This window comes from Syngnathus floridae, unplaced genomic scaffold (genome assembly GCF_059516105.1).
Source record: "Syngnathus floridae isolate MCC-2025c unplaced genomic scaffold, RoL_Sflo_1.0 HiC_scaffold_45, whole genome shotgun sequence".
Lineage (NCBI taxonomy): Eukaryota > Metazoa > Chordata > Actinopteri > Syngnathiformes > Syngnathidae > Syngnathus > Syngnathus floridae.
In genome coordinates, this window is record NW_028284074.1 from 259768 (window position 1) to 276967 (window position 17200).

At 49.3% G+C, this 17200-nt stretch overlaps 1 protein-coding gene and 1 long non-coding RNA gene across 3 annotated transcripts; both read left to right on the forward strand.

Annotated features, from left to right (window-relative positions):
- Positions 1-860: 860 nt before the first annotated feature.
- LOC148378442 (uncharacterized) lies at positions 861-7816 on the forward strand. Of its 2 annotated transcripts, XR_015855876.1 has the most exons (6): positions 861-939; positions 2776-2864; positions 5689-5856; positions 5969-6045; positions 6513-6689; positions 6772-7816. It is a non-coding gene; the product is annotated as an uncharacterized LOC148378442 (long non-coding RNA). The 2 variants fall into 2 exon arrangements; XR_015855875.1 differs by having other exon boundaries at positions 6513-7816.
- Positions 7817-15365: 7549 nt separating this feature from the next.
- LOC148378443 (janus kinase and microtubule-interacting protein 3-like) lies at positions 15366-16268 on the forward strand. Its single transcript, XM_088367912.1, has 3 exons — positions 15366-15514; positions 15635-15700; positions 15762-16268. The coding sequence occupies exons 1-3, from the start codon at positions 15482-15484 to the stop codon at positions 15888-15890; spliced, it is 228 nt and encodes a 75-aa protein (XP_088224038.1). The 5' UTR covers positions 15366-15481; the 3' UTR covers positions 15891-16268.
- The last annotated feature ends 932 nt before the right edge of the window (positions 16269-17200 follow it).

Sequence of the window (17200 nt, forward strand, 5' to 3'; positions counted from 1 at the left end):
TGTCTATGCCTAGTATTTAAACAAAATCATAATTTAAACGACTTCTTTCCTTCATTCACTTTGGAAATTTGGAATTGCAGCAAATCGAATTTTGCCAGGGAACAAAAATAGATCAATTAAACTAAATAAGTCTTCTTCCCATTAAATAAATTAAAAAAGTCTGTCTTGTAACCAGTCCTTTTCAAACAAGTAAAGTCTGCCCATTTTGTGCCGTCGATTTTGTGTTAATGCCTAGTATTTATACAAAATCATAATTTAAAGGACTTCATTCCTTCATTCACTTTGGAAATTTGGAATTGCAGCACATCAAATTTTGCCTGGGAAGAAAAGTAGATTAAATAAATTTAATAAGTCTTACTACTTCCCATTAAATAAATTAAATATGTCTTACTTGTTCCCACTCCTTTTCAAAACAGTAGTTTAAAACGAGGGCCCTTCACTCAATCTTTAACCTCAACCCCGCACGTTGTGTTGTATCTGTGAATGTTGGTTGTGGCCAAATGATAGTTTTCTTTCATTCGTTTAGGTTCCAAGAAAACTTGATGTAACTCTACTTTTAACTGCCGTTTCAGATAAGCGGGTATTACGTCGCAGTCATGTGCCGCGGATATGACGTAATTGCCCGAACCTCCGATTCAAATCTGTTGGCGCGATGGCCGTGAGCCACTGAGCAGCGACGATTATCAACAGAAATATCTTTATTTTCTGCTTGCAACTGGACCGTCTAGAGCGTACACGGTAAGTAACACTCATTGTGTTTAAGGAGATTTACGTTTGTAATAGCAGAAGTGTAGCCGCGTTGCGTTGCACGTGTGAAAATTGGTCGAGGCGAAATGTTAATGTTTAATTTCATTCCTTTAGGTTCCACGGTGTTTGTTGGCTGCAAGTTTTCCACTGCAAGAAGAGGCTCGTATCATTGACCAGGAGCGAGCTACAATGGTGAGTAGCCATAACATTTATGTTAAACACTTCCTATTTCATGTCTAACAGTACTTGATTTAACAAATAACCATAAATAAATACAGTGTGGGCACTGAAGTTAACATATGTGATTATACTGCCTAATCTGTCACGGAGTAGATTGTTGCAAAGTAATATAAGATCCAAAGTTGTAATTCAGAATAGTTTTCAAAAGAAGGCCATTAGAATTATATACAAGTCTGATTACCCTGAACAAGCTATTAATTAAATCACAAATTCTTCAATTCAAAGATTTGGTAGATTATCAGACAAATAATGTCTAACAGTAATTGATTTAACACATCACGATAAGTAGATTGAGTGTGGGCACTCTCAAGTTAACAGATATGATTATACTGCCTAATCTGTTACAGAGTATGTTGTTGCCAAGTAATGTAGAATAGATCCAAAGTAGTAATCCAGAATAGTTTTGAAGAGGCCATTAGAATAATAAACAAATCTGATTACCTTGAACATAATAACAAGCTAAGTGTTTAATATGTCCTATGAAGTCAAAATTGGGCACCATCATGTGGTGAAATTTGGAATTGCATCACATCCAATTTTGCCTGGGAACAAACAGATTAAATAAATCTTAGTTTTGAATAAGCCACTCCTTCTCAAACAAGTAAACTCTGCCCATTTCGCGCAGTAGATGTTCTGTTAATATCTAGTATTTATACAAAGTCATAATTTAAATTGCTTTCAACCTTCATTCATCGGTTCAACCAACATTACTCGCTCTTATTACCAACTTGTATTGATTTAACTAAGCGTTTAATACTTCCTATCAGGTCTCAAGGCAAGATTTGGCAAAATACAATTTCAGCAAATCCAATTTTGCCAGGGAACAAAAATAGATTAAATAAACTAAATAAGTCTTCTTCCCATTAAATAAATCAGAAAAGTCTGTCTTGTAACCAGTCCTCTTCAAACAAGTAAAGTCTGCCCATTTTGTGCCGTAGATTTTGTGTCTATGCCTAGTATTTAAACAAAATCATAATTTAAACGACTTCTTTCCTTCATTCACTTTGGAAATTTGGAATTGCAGCAAATCGAATTTTGCCAGGGAACAAAAATAGATCAATTAAACTAAATAAGTCTTCTTCCCATTAAATAAATTAAAAAAGTCTGTCTTGTAACCAGTCCTTTTCAAACAAGTAAAGTCTGCCCATTTTGTGCCGTCGATTTTGTGTTAATGCCTAGTATTTATACAAAATCATAATTTAAAGGACTTCATTCCTTCATTCACTTTGGAAATTTGGAATTGCAGCACATCAAATTTTGCCTGGGAAGAAAAGTAGATTAAATAAATTTAATAAGTCTTACTACTTCCCATTAAATAAATTAAATACGTCTTACTTGTTCCCACTCCTTTTCAAAAAAGTAGTTTAAAACGAGGTCCCTTCACTCAACCTTTAACCCTATTTATTCACCTTCTAGGCTAAGTGTTAAAGGCTAAGTGTTAAAGGCTAAGTGTTAAAGGCTAAGTGTTAGAGGCTAAGTGCCAGAGGCTAGGCGCCAGAGGCGAGTTTTTGTGGGCTGAAGTTTTAGTGGGGTTAGTGTGAATACAATCCAAAAGAATACAACAGAATACAATACAATAGAATATAATACATAGATTAAATTATATAGCTCTTACTACTTCCCATTAAATAAATTAAATACGTCTTACTTGTTCCCAATCCTTTTCAAAAAAGTAGTTTAAAACGAGGGCCCTTCACTCAACCTTTAACCTCAACCCCGCACGTCACATTGTGTTGTATCTGTGAATGTTGGTTGTGGCCAAATGATAGTTTTCTTTCATTCGTTTAGGTTCCACGGTGTTTGTTGGCTATGTTTTCCACTGTCAGAAGGATGAAAATACAAAGTACAACGCTTGGACGTGGGCGAAGGCGTCACCGGTGAGTCCTTCCTTCCTATTTATTTACCTTCTAGATGCTAGAGGCTAAGTGTTAGAGGCTAAGTGTTAGAGGCTAAGTGTTAAACACAATACGAACAACACAACGATACTGCACTGAACAACACGATACCGCACTGAGAAACACGATACCGCACTGAACAACACGATACCGCACTGAACAACACCATGCCGCACTGAACACCATGCCACACTGAACAACACCATCCCGCACTGAACAACACCATGCCGCACTAAACAACACCATGCCGCACTGAACAACACCATGCCTCACTGAACGACACCATGCCGCACTGAAAGACACCATGCCGCACTGAACGACACCATGCCGCACTGAAAGACACCATCCCGCACTGAACACCATGCCGCACTGAACAACACCATCCTGCACTGAACAACACCATCCCGCACTGAACAACACCATGCCGCACTGAACAACATTATGCCGCACTGAACATTATGCCGCACTGAACAACACCATGCCGCACTGAACAACACCATGCCGCACTGAACAACATTATGCCGCACTGAAACACACCATGCCGCACTGAACAACACCATGCCGCACTGAACAACACCATGCCGCACTGAACAACATTATGCCGCACTGAACAACACCATGCCGCACTGAACAACACCATCCTGCACTGAACAACACCATTCCGCATTGAACACCATGCCGCACTGAACAACACCATCCCGCACTGAACAACACCATCCCGCACTGAACAACACCATGCCGCACTGAACAACATTATGCCGCACTGAACAACATTATGCCGCACTGAACAACACCATGCCGCACTGAACAACACCATGCCGCACTGAACAACACCATGCCGCACTGAACAACACCATGCCGCACTGAACATTATAACGCACTGAACAACACCATGCCGCACTAAACAACATTATGCCGAAATGAACAACACCATGCCGCACTGAACAACACCATGCCGCACTGAACAACACCATGCCGCACTGAACAACATTATAACGCACTGAACAACACCATCCCGCACTGAACAACACCATGCCGCACTAAACAACATTATGCCGCACTGAACAACACCATGCCGCACTGAACAACACCATGCCGCACTGAACAACACCATGCCGCACTGAACAACATTATAACGCACTGAACAACACCATCCCGCACTGAACAACACCATGCCGCACTGAACAACATTATGCCGCACTGAACAACATTATGCCGAAATGAACAACACCATGCCGCACTGAACAACACCATGCCGCACTGAAAAACACCATGCCGCACTGAACAACACGATCCCGCATTGAACACCATCCCGCACTGAACAACACCATGCCGCACTGAACAACACCATGCCGCACTGAACAACACCATGCCGCACTGAACAACACCATGCCGCACTGAACAACATTATGCTGCACTGAACAACACCATGCCGCACTGAACAACACCATGCCGCACTGAACAACACCATGCCGCACTGAACAACACCATGCCGCACTGAACAACATTATGCCGCACTGAACAACATTATGCCGCACTGAACAACATTATGCCGCACTGAACAACATTATGCCGCACTGAACAACACCATGCCGCACTGAACAACACCATGCCGCACTGAACAACACCATGCCGCACTGAACAACACCATGCCGCACTGAACAACACGATCCCGCATTGAACAACACCATGCCGCACTGAACAACACCATCCTGCACTGAACAACACCATCCCGCACTGAACAACACCATGCCGCACTGAACAACACCATGCCGCACTGAACAACATTATGCCGCACTGAACAACACCATGCCGCACTGAACAACACCATGCCGCACTGAACAACACCATGCCGCAATGAACAACACCATCCCGCACTGAACAACACCATGCCGCACTGAGCAACACCATGCCGCACTGAACAACACCATCCCGCACTGAACAACACCATCCCGCACTGAACAACACCATGCCGCACTGAACAACACCATTCCGCACTGAACAACACCATGCCGCACTGAACAACATTACGCTGCACTGAACAACACCATCCTGCACTGAACAACACCATCCCGCACTGAACAACACCATGCCGCACTGAACAACATTATGGCGCTCTGAACAACATTATGCCGCACTGAACAACACCATGCCGCACTGAACAACACCATGCCGCACTGAACAACACCATGCCGCACCGAACAACATTATGCCGCACTGAACAACATTATGCCGCACTGAACAACACCATGCCGCACTGAACAACACCATGCCGCACTGAACAACACCATGCCGCACTGAACAACACGACGTCGCACTGAACAACACGACGCCGCACAGAACAACACGACGCCGCACAGAATAACACAATGCCGCACAGAACAACACAATACCGCACAAACAGTTTTAGATAATATTACGTCGCAGTCATGTGACGCGGACATGACGTCAATAGGCGGAACTCACGGCAAAATTATAATCCGTGGGCGTGGCTTGCAACAGGAAGTAGGAAAGCGGCAATTCTGGCAAACAAGACACAGCGGTTAGTAACACGATGACTAACAAGGCAAATATTTTTGTTTTCAGCTTGCAACTTGACCGTCTAGAGCGTACAAGGTAATTACAACTGTTTTTTTTTAGCCCTGAAAAGCGAGGGAGTGTGGCGTTTGGGAGGAATGTCGAACTCGGCGTCTGCTTCCAGCCACAGACGCCAAATTTCGACGATTATTTCGACTGGTCAACGGTTGTAAATTATTGCGTTGACTAAAAACTTTATTTAACTCTACTCTTAACTTTGCCGTTTCAGATATGCGGGTATTACACCGCGGAAATGACGTCAATAGGCTGAACTCTCGCCAAAATTCAAATCTGTGGGCGCAATGGCCTTGAGCGAGACACCGGATACAAACACGACGATTATCAACAGAAATATCTTTATTTTCTGCTTGCAAGTGGACCGTCTAGAGCGTACACGGTAAGTACAACTCATTGTGTTTAAAAAGATTTACGTTTGTGTAGTTTGCGTTGCGTTGTATCTGTGAATGTTGGTTGAGGCTAAATGTTAATGTTTAATTTCATTCCTTTAGGTTCCACGGTGTTTGTTGGCTGTATGTTTTCCACTGCAAGAAGAGGCTCGTATCATTGACCAGCAGGAGCTACAATGGTGAGTACCCCTTTCGTCTTCCATTTATGTTAAACACTTCCTATTTCATGTCTAACAGTACTCGATTTAACAAATAACCATAAATAAATACAGTGTGGGCAGTCACGTTAACATATGTGATTATCCTGCCTAATATGTTTATCACAAATATGTCACTAATCACTAATATGTTTATTTGTTTATCACAACACCTTTGGACCTTCAGCAATCGATTATTTCCCTTCATCTACATAGAGACAGAACGATGGTGTCTTAAACATCTCATTCATTTCACCAAATAACTTCACGCAGGTGGATAACGGCCGTCTCGGTCACGCTATGTTGCGTGATGCAGTTTTGAAGAACCAAATGCATTTATTCAATGAATAAGTCAAGCTAGTTCTATGTTTATGATGTTGTAAGTTACGGTACCGATTGAAGTTGAGTTCGAAGCCAGTGGAAAACAGCGCTGCGTTTGTGCTCTCCAGGTACAAATGTTGTGATCTCTGACTGACGACCGGGCGAGACTCGAGTAAGAGATGTCCAAACGAGCTCCGGCAGGGCGGGCCAAGGCGGAGCGAACGGACGCCCTTCAGGCCGCCAATGACGAGCTGAGAACCAAACTGATGGACGTCCAGTTAGAACTTCAGCAGGAGAAGAACAAGGTGAAAACCTCAACAGACAAACACTGCCTGCCTCCCTGCCTGCCTCCCTGCCTGCCTCCCTGCCTGCCTCCCTCCCTCCCAGTTTTCCCGATGTAGATTAGACATGCGTGTGCCATGACTGTGTCAGCCTACATCAACAAATGCACCGAGGACGTCAGCACCACTAAGAATATCATCACCCGGGGCAACCAACGACCCTGGATGACTGAGGAGGTACGTCAAACGCTACGAGCGCGGAACTCTGCCTTCAAGTCTGGCGACAAGGAGACACTGAGGACAGCGAGAGCCAACTTGAACCGTGCCATCAGGATAGCGAAGCGAGACCGCAGTCGAAAATTTCAGGATCGTTTCCACGACGTCAAAAACATCAGGAGTATGTGGCAAGGCATACGGGCGATTACAGACTACAACTCACCCTCCCCCCCCCCCCGGTGGGTGTAGTTGATGCTGACTTTCTAAATGGTCTAAATAACTTCTTTGGGAGGTTCGAGGCACTAAACGGCACTCCAGCAGTTAAAACTGTCCCCCATCAGGAAGAGGAGGTACTCTGCCTTGACTCCGCCGATGTGTTGAAGACCCTGAGGAGAGTCAACCCCTGTAAGGCCCCTGGCCCCGACAACATTCCTGGGCGTGTGTTCAGGAAATGTGCAAGTCATCTGGCTGGGGTCATCACAGACATTTTTAACACCTCGCTGGGCCAAGCCACAGTGCCGGCGTGCTTTAAGACTGCCTCCATCATTCCGGTGCCGAAGAAACCTCAAATCACCTCATTTAATGATTACCGGCCTGTTGCACTGACTCCGGTTATGATGAAGTGCTTCGAAAGGCTGCTTAAAGGTCACATCGTTTCCAGACTCCCCCTATTATTTGACCCGTTCCAGTTTGCCGACCGGCAAAACCGCTCCACTCAGGACGCCATCTCCTCCGTTCTTCACCTGAGCCTGGCTCACCTGGAGGAGAAGAACACCCATGTGCGGAGGCTGTTCCTGGACTTCAGCTCAGCGTTTAACACCATCATCCCACAGCATCTGGTAGGAAAATTGGAACACCTGGGCTTCAACACCCCCCTTCGCAACTGGCTGCTAGACTTCCTCACCAACAGACCTCAGTCAGTCCGGGTCGGACAGAACACCTCTGATGTCATCACCCTCAGCACAGGCTCCCTTCAGGGCTGCGTCCTGAGCCCCCTGCTGTGCACCCTGATGACACACGACTGCGTCCTCAGGTTCACCACCAATCACATCGTGAAGTCAGCAGACGACACAACGGTGGTGGGGCTCATCAGAGACAACAACGACCTGGACTACAGAGAGGAGGTGGAGCAGCTGGTGGGCTGGTGCAGAGAAAACAGCCTGATCCTGAATGAGGAGAAGATGAAGGAGATCATCGTCGACTTCAGGAAAAAACAGCCTCACCACGCTCCACTGATCATCAACAGCTCAGCTGTGGAGGTGGTCAGCACCACCAAATTCCTGGGGGTCCACATCACAGAAGACCTCACCTGGACTATGAACACTACGGCACTGGTCAAGAGGGCACAGAAGCGCTTGTACTTCCTGCGGAGGATGAGGAGAGCCCACCTGCCCCCACCCATCATGAGGACGTTCTACAGGAGCACCATAGAGAGCATTCTGACAAGCTGTCTCTCTGTGTGGTGTGGAGGCTGCACCGCCTCCGATTGGAAGAACGTGAGGAGAGTGGTGAGGACAGCAGAGAGGATCATAGGGGCTCCTCTTCCCTCCATTCAGGACATTTCATCTCAGCGCTGCATGTCCCGTGCCCGTAACATCATCAATGACCCATCACACCCCCACCATGGACTGTTCTCCCTGCTGCCCTCTGGGAAGAGGTTTGCAGCATCCGCTGCAGGTCCACCAGGTTCTGCAACAGCTTTTTCCCTGCTGTCATCAGACTGTTGAACACTAGAACTGTTGAGCTCTAAACTGAACTCTGCATCACACATTCACAGAACTGTACTTTATGACACTACGGACCTCTATCTTGCACTATCTCGCACTACCAACTTTACTGAACTTGTATAAACCCTTTAAATAGAAGTTTAATACATGGTTTAGCATTCCTCTGCACACTCTTGAATACTGTTTTGCCTACTTGCACTATTGCATAATTATCACTGCTGCACTTTATACTTATTTTTAATATATATATATATATATATATATAGTATATATGTATATATATATATTTTCATAGGATATGTTACTTCTATTCAACTGCAATATCACTACTTTGTTGTAAGACGTATGCAACGGAATTTCGTTTTGTATGCACCATGTGCAGACAAGATGACAATAAAGTTTGTCTAAGTCTAAGTCATGTCAGGTCAGCTGTCTGGAGAGAGAGAGAAGTCAGGACCTGCGGGCGGAGCACCACCGTGCCACCGCCGCCATGACGGAACTCAAAAGCAAACTCCATGAGGAGAAGCAGAAAGAGTTAGCCATTACCAGGGAGACATTACTGCGGCAGCATGAAATGGAGCTGATGAGAGTGATCAAAATCAAAGATGGAGAGATCCAGCGACTGAATGCCTTGGTCCTCAGCCTGAGGGACGGCTCCATGGACAAGGTGATCCGCTCTATCCGTGTCTGACTATCCGCACGCCACGTCGGGCTTCGATGCGGCCGCTACCGTATTGTGTAGCTTGTCCCCAGTAAGCGTCGCGGCGCTCCGTTGCGGTCTCAACGGCCCGGTGTGGCGCAATGTCTGCTCAGGTGAGGAGGGGGGGCGCTTTGCTGGCGGAGGTGGAGGAGACGCGGCGGTGTCGGGAGACCGAGCGGTGTCGCCTCCACCAGGAGCGCGGAAGAAGCCCTGGCAGCGGCCCAGCAGGCCTGGCAGTCCCGAGCGGCCGAGCTCCGATCGGCTCATCACCAGCATCGGGAGGAGCTGAGCCGAACCAAGAGAGACTGCGAGAGGGAGATCCGCCGACTGGTAGGACTGATCAGATGCGCGGTGCGTGGCTATGTTCCCAATTTCGTTGTATACCTGCAGTGCAATGACACCTAAGGCATTCTATTCTATTCTATTTCACAAGAAGAAAATGTCCGGTTGCTCGCTTCGCTTTTGTCACAGCAAAGGTGTTCTAGTCGATTCAAGAAAAAAATTGGCCGGTTGCTCTCTTTGTTTTTGTCACAATTCTGGCAAATGAGTTTGCCCGCCTGCCTGAGCGCTCCCCGTTTGTACATCCAGACGGATGAGATCAAGCTGAAAGACAGAGCGGTTAGTGTTTTGGATGAAGCCCTGGGGCCGGCCACGTCCACCGCCTTCAGCTGCAGACTCAGGCTGCCGAGCAGCAGATCGCTGCCCTGAGGGATTCCCAAAGGGCGGGCCTAAACTACCCTGGAAGTGGGGTCAACGCCGCTACTAGCAATCCTCTTCATTGCGTAAGCCACCTCATCACACACTTGCAGTACGCATGACTTAGTTCGTTGCTGGAGGAAGGTAGCACAAAAACAGTTTTGAACTTTGAACGAGTGCTTGTGTGTGTGTGTTGCGGGGCGTTTTCAGTCTCAGGAGGATCGGGACACGCGACGGTTTCATCTGAAAATCGCTGAGCTCAGCGCAGTCATCAGGAAACTGGAGGATCGAAACGCCCTGCTTTCTGAAGAGCGCAATGAACTGGTAATTTATTGACGGCACGCTTGAAGGTTTGCGCTACGTTTGATGCGCGCCATCCAGCGAGGCACCCATTGCGCTTGCTTATTAGTTGAGCGGCGCGGCGAGTCGGTTGCCTGGTAGATGTCTTTTATTGGGAGCCAAAGCCACGATTCCGTTCAAACCGATGCAAAAGGAATGGATACGTTCTGGCCCGCGTGTTGTGCGTCTTTCACATCCCGCACTTCATGCTTGCAGCTAAAGCGACTGAGAAACAGAAAGCCAGTTTCTGCCACTCCTGTACAAAAACAAACGCCTGAGCAGGAAGAATGAAGAACTCTCGCTGGTGCTGTGTCGCCTTGAAAACAAAGTGCGCTTTGTCACCCAGGAGAACGAGGAGATGGCAAGCTTGGTAAGTCGACGCGGACAACGGCGGCGTGCCAACAGAGTCCACTGCATTTGTGTTCCACAGAGAAGGCCTAGTTCGCTCAATGACCTGGACCGCGGTTGCGGCCAGCAGGACGGTGAAATGGAGTTCCTTCAAGTTGTGGAGCAGCGGCACATCATCGACGACTTGTCCAAGGTCTTCAGGTAGGCGACTCGGTGCACGTACGGCAGCGCCGCGCTCGCTCGCTGTCGCCAGGAAACCTTTTCCGTCCAAAGCTTGGCCGGCGGCCGCCATCCAAAAAATTGGCCCCTTAAATTCCGACCTTTCAAGCAGGAGCATTGTGCGCACGCGTTTGAACACGCTTTAGACTTGTTTTGCCGTTTTCAGCAGCTCAAAGCTCCCGTTTTGTCAGCGCCTTTGCCACTCGCTGTGCGCTGAAAACGACGGACTTGCCCGGCTGCTCAGCCCGTCAACCATGAGCCGCGAGCGCGACGTCATTGTCTGTAGGCAGCTAGTGGCAAAATGCACCCTGTTAGAGTTGCGCTCGCTCCAACTTATTTTGCAAGAACCACACGGGAGACAAGTAAGTTCTTTTGGACACCTGCAGGTGGAGAGTCCATCCGTTGTACGAATGAAGTCTGACTCTCGGCTCCTGCACGAGCATTTTAATTAAGAGAAACAGGGTGGGTGTAAGAGTGGATTGAATAGAGGAAGCCCTTGACCTCTAGTCAAAACATAGCAAGGGGTGTTTTACAACTTTGTGTAGGAAGGGATAAGCGATAGGGATAAATAAGGGATAAATAATATTATTTATTACAGGTCGCAGTCAAAGTCAAAGCAACACAATGATACGATAAAGATAATCTGGAAAACCCTGACACACCCTGTAGTTGTCACTTTTGGAAAAGACGAGCGTCCCTCCAATCATCGCCGGTGACGTGTTTTTCAGGCTCTGGAGACAGGAGCTCATGTCAGAAATGTCATTGTGAGTCGCGTTTGTTTCTGCGCCGGAGCCGTTCGTTCCCTTTGCATCCAAAGAATCTCAAAGGCGGATTATTTGTGTCGACAGGAGAGAGATTTGCTGCTACGATACCGACGTCGAGAATCTCTGAGGAGGAACAAAGCGTGAGGTCCTGCAAGGTGAGTCTGTTTGTTTGCGGCTGCTTGGTGTTGCGCAAGATGAAATGGCCTTTTTCTCGCTATCGTTCCTCTCGTCGATTCATCGTGAGGTGTCGCTTCAGTTTGTTCAGAGAGATGTTTGCTTCCGCGCCCGCAGGTCATCGAAACATTTTACGGCTACGACGAAGACGTGTTGGTGGACTCGGACGGATCGTCCTTGTCTTTTCACACCGACAGAACCCCCGACACGGAACCCGAAGAGGTAGCCCGCCATTTCTGCCAGCGTATTGGCACCAAACATTCCTCTTCAGCCTGGAATCGGACTCGTCTTTGCGTCGCGGGTGCTTTGTCGCCGGTCTGACTGATTCTGGTACTAGTGCTGTGTTGCATTGGTGTGTGCATGAAGAGGCGGAGCTTCGCTACCGCCAGCTGACGCAAGAATATCAAGCGCTGCAACGAGCCTACGCTCTGCTAGCCCAGACCAGCGAAGGGGACTACGACGCCGAGAAGGAGATCAAGGTGGCGCCCCTTCCCGCAACCCCCGGCCGGGTCGCAGCCTCCCCGTTCTCACCCAGCCTCGGGTGTTCTCTGGTCTGAAAGGAGGAGGAGGAGCCTCCCTCCTCGTCCTTTCAGACCAGAGAAAAGCTGATGGTAGAAATGGGTCACTATCAAAGCAGAGTAGCAGATCTGGAGTCAGCGCTGAAGCAACAAGGACAGGTAAGCTCATCAATGAGCACACCTTTTTCTCAGACAAAATAGCTACATTCTTCAGTCACTCATCCGTCTGGCATTACTGGACCGACCAACCCCCCCCCCCCCCCCCCCCGAACGTGGCTGGGAAAATGCGGAGAAAAGCAAATGTCATTTTCCAGTCAACCAAAGAATTTGTGGATGAAAATGACACAACATTCCAAAGCTGTCCACGCGTTTGTCTCTTCTAGAATGTCAAGTGGGTGGAGGAGAAGCAGCTGCTGCATCAGAGCAATCAGCAGTTGGCCGAAAAGGTGACGGAAAGAAAGGCGCTGGGCGGAGTCGCTTGGCGTCACACCTGTCGGGAAGCCCCGCAGATGAGGTCTGACTGTCTTTTCAGGTCAGGCGGATGGAGGCGGAAGAAGCGCGTCTGAAAGAGCACATCCAGGATATCCGAGACCAAAACGAACTGCTTGAGTTCCGCATCCTGGAGCTGGAGGTGGGAAGACTCGCACAAGCGTGTTGAGGCCAGAGATGTGACGGACGGACGGACGGACGGACGGATGCATGCCTCTGCCTTTCAGGAGAGGGAGTGGCGCTCCCCCGTCTTGAAGTTTCTGCAAGTCCGTTTCCCAGACGGCCTCAGCCCTTTGCAGATCTACTGCGAGGCCGAGGGCGTGAGCGTACGTAAGGCGTCCCTCGCAACCCTAACCTTAACCCTGACTGCTTCGACACCACTGACTGGGACTTGTTTAAGCAGGCAGCCACCTACAACGATTGGACGGACATAGAGGAATATACTGACTCTGTTACCTCTTACATCACGAAGTGCATCGATGATGTGACTTGCTCGAAATCCGTCGTCACTCGCGCGAACTGGAAGCCGTGGCTGACGGGGGCTGTCCTCAGACTGTTGAGGGCCAGGGACAAGGCTTTCAGAGCAGGGGATGAGGCTGGCTTGAGGACAGCGAGGGCCGACCTGTCCCGAGGCATCAAAGAAGCGAAGAAGGCGTTCTCGTGCAAGGTCTCCACCCACTTCAAGGACAGCAAGGACGCACGTAGCCTTTGGCGGGGCATTCAGACCATCACGGACTACAAGCCCGCGCCGAGGAGCTGTGAGGGCGACGTCCGTCTGCTGAACGATCTGAACCGCTTCTTTGCTCGCTTCGACGCCCAGAACGGCACTTGCCCGCTGAAGACCACTCCCCCCCCACACGAGCAGCCCCTGCGCCTCTCTGCCGACGGTGTGAGGAGGGCGCTTGCCGCTATTGACACCCGTAAGGCGGCGGGCCCTGACAACATCCCGGGTCGAGCGCTGAAGGACTGCGCTGGGGAGCTGTCGGGTGTCTTCACGGACATCTTTAACGTTTCCCTGCAGCAGGCCATCGTCCCCTCGTGTTTCAAGGCTGCCACCATCGTTCCTGTGCCGAAGAAACCTGCACCGTCCTGCTTCAATGACTACTGCCCTGTGGCACTGACGCCCATCATCATGAAGTGCTTTGAGCGGCTGGTCTTGGAGCACATCAAGTCCGTTCTCCCCCCCACCATTGACCCTTTCCAGTTTGCGTACCGTGCCAAGCGGTCCTCTGAGGATGCCATCTGCTCTGCCCTCCACTCGGCCCTCACCCACCTGGAGAGAAAGGACTCATATGTGAGGTTGCTGTTTGTGGACTTCAGCTCTGCCTTCAACACCATTGTGCCGCAGCGACTCATCTCCAAACTCGACGAGCTGGGCCTCAGTACCTCCCTCTGCAACTGGATACTGGACTTCCTCTGTCAGAGGCCTCAGGTGGTGCGTGTTGGCGACAAAATCTCCGCCAGCATCACGCTGAGCACAGGGGCCCCCCAGGGCTGCGTGCTCAGTCCATTGCTCTTCACCCTGCTGACGCATGACTGCACTGCGACCTACAGCGACAACCGCATAGTGAAGTTTGCTGACGACACGACTCTGGTGGGTCTCATCACGAAGGGCGACGAGACTCGGTACAGGTCAGAAGTTGACCTTCTGACCACGTGGTGCAGGGACAACAACCTCCTGCTGAACGTCGGTAAGACCAAGGAAATCATTGTTGACTTCCGGAAGGGTCACAAAACACACCTGCCGCTGATCATCGACGGTGCTGTGGTGGAGAGGGTGAGCTGCACCAAGTTCCTGGGGGTGCACATCAGTGAGGACCTCTCCTGGTCCGCGAACACCTCGTCACTGGCAAAGAAAGCTCAGCGCCGCCTGTACTTCCTGCGGAAGCTCAGGCGTGCATGTGCTCCTCAGGCAGTCCTGTCTACATTCTACCGTGGCACCATTGAGAGCGTCCTCACCAGTTGCATCGCTGTCTGGGGTGGTAACTGCACTGAACAGAACTTGAAGGCCCTGCAGCGCATAGTGAATACGGCTGGTAAGATTATTGGTGCTTCGCTTCCCTCCCTGAAGGACATTTACACCTCCCATCTCACCCGCAAGGCAACCTCGATTGCCAGAGATGTGAGTCACCCGGCTCACTCTTTGTTTGACCTTCTGCCCTCTGGGAAGAGGTACAGGAGCCTGCGCTCCCGCACCACCAGACTCGCCGACAGCTTCTTCCTCCAGGCTGTTAGGGCCCTGAACTCGCTACCCCCTTCTGCGTAGCGTGCGGCACTGTTGCGCTATTTTCGGGAATGTCTGCTGTACGCGCACTTGCTCTTTTTTGTTTTTTTCTTTTTGTGCTCCTCTTAATTATTTATTTATTTATTTATTGTTGTGTTATTTATTCATTATTTATTCGGCACGCTTTTGTTATACTTGTTTAATGTTTGTCTGTTGTGAGCCATGTCTTGTCACCGTGGGATAGGGGGGTACGAAATTTCGGTTTCTTTGTGTGTCTTTGGCATGTGGAGAAATTGACAATAAAGCTGACTTTGACTTTGACTTTGACTTTGAACCCGAGGTCCCAGAACACCTTACATTGCTCCTTGCGCCTTTCCCCCGGACATCGTCATCAGTGATCTGATGAAGAAGCTGGACATCCTGGGCTATAACGCCGTAAGTGTATGTCGAACTCCTTATGTTCGCACTCCACGAGACTCGGCGGCTCAAATGTGACTTTTGGAAGGCTTTGCGCTGAAAGAAGCTTGTTGACGCTGTGCCTTTGGGCTCTTGCAGAATCTCACCAACGAGGAGCAGGTGGTAGTGATTCACGCCAGGACCCTTCTCACCCTAGCCGAGAAGGTAACGCGCACGTCCACGCACGCTCTCGCATTCTGCTTATGTGACAGCAGCCTTTCCTCAGTGGTTAGAATACATCAAAGTGACCAAGTCAGCACTTCAACAGAAGATGTTGGACATTGAAAGTGAGAAGGTAGACAGACACGCGACATCAGCCAAGGGGAACTCCGGCAATGTGCCCCAACAATTCTGACCTTGAGCTGTGCTAGGATATGTTCTGCAAGCAGAAGGGCTACCTGGATGAAGAGTTGGACTTCAGGAAGTGTTCCATGGACCAGGCTCATAAGGTAAGCCGCCCTCAAATCTCCCGCCGGACCACTGATGGACGAGGATTGCGGCCCAGAGGATCCTGGAGCTGGAGGCCATGTTGTACGAGGCGCTACCGCAGCGGGACTGCCCCGCCACGGACGGCGAAAAAGCCAGCCACGCTGGCGTGAATGACGTGCTGACGGCGGATCAGAGAGAAGAGCTTAGGAGCGCCGTGGACCAATGGAAGCGAGCCCTGATGTGCGAGTTGAGGGAGCGCGACGCTTGCATCCTCCAAGAGAGAATGGATCTGCTGCACAGCGCGCAACAGGTAAGGGCCCAAAGCCAGCCCGGCACTTACTTGCACGCTTACTGGCTTTTGAATGCCACTTTCCATTTGTCCGTCCTAGAGGAACAAAGAGCTGAAAGAATTCATCGAAGCTCAGAAGAGACAAATCAAACAATTGGAGGAGAAGTTTCTGTTTCTCTTTCTATTCTTCTCCTTGGCCTTCATTCTGTGGCCCTAACACCAGCTGGTGAGTGAGCTCCAGCGGCACGGCACTCGACACCTCCGATACACTGCCAGCCGGTCTCAGACGTTGGCAGACGCTCCGATGCCAACGTATACCCCCCGCCACGGTGACAGAGGCACCGCGTCACACCGGCGCTCATCCAATCAGAAGGCAGGAAAAGCAAATTCACATGCAGGGCACTTTTGAACCAGAAGAGAGCGCCACAAAAAACGGTTGTTGCCCCAAACGCGCACTAAAAAGGGTCAGAATAACAAGAGTCCCACTGGCCAGCCGGGGCCACCCGTCCAGCTGTTTCTTCAGGGGGGAAAAAAATTGGAGTCACCGGTGAGTACATTTTGCATTTAGCTCTGCTTTTCTGCTTCTGTCTTCAAGTGTGTGGCATCCTGCGATCAAAGATTCAGCCAACCCCAAAGCGGTTGACCTCAACGTCCCACCACCATGCCTACCAGAGCAGGTGACGTGATGCTTTGGACATCCTTCCGTCTCAGATGCCCAAAAGTACTCTTTGCCACATCTGCGGCAATACGGTGTCTTTTCAAAGGTGCAAATAAATCCAGCGTGGGCGGAACACGCACGTCTTCGGTTTTTCCCGCTTTGTTTGTGTGACAGCTGTTGTGAAAATTTTATACAAATAAAGTTGTATAGTACAGGTTTGGCCAAGCCGCAACTCCCGAACCGCATGCGGCTCTTTTATGTTCATATCAACATTTGTGTGTGTGTGTGT

Bases quoted from the DNA above. Each gene is read 5' to 3' on its own strand.
- LOC148378443 (XM_088367912.1), top strand. From the start codon at position 15,482: ATGAAGAAGCTGGACATCCTGGGCTATAACGCC. The intron at 15,515-15,634 runs GTAAGTGTATGT...GGGCTCTTGCAG, and splicing joins ACATCCTGGGCTATAACGCC to AATCTCACCAACGAGGAGCA. The intron at 15,701-15,761 runs GTAACGCGCACG...GCCTTTCCTCAG, and splicing joins TTCTCACCCTAGCCGAGAAG to TGGTTAGAATACATCAAAGT.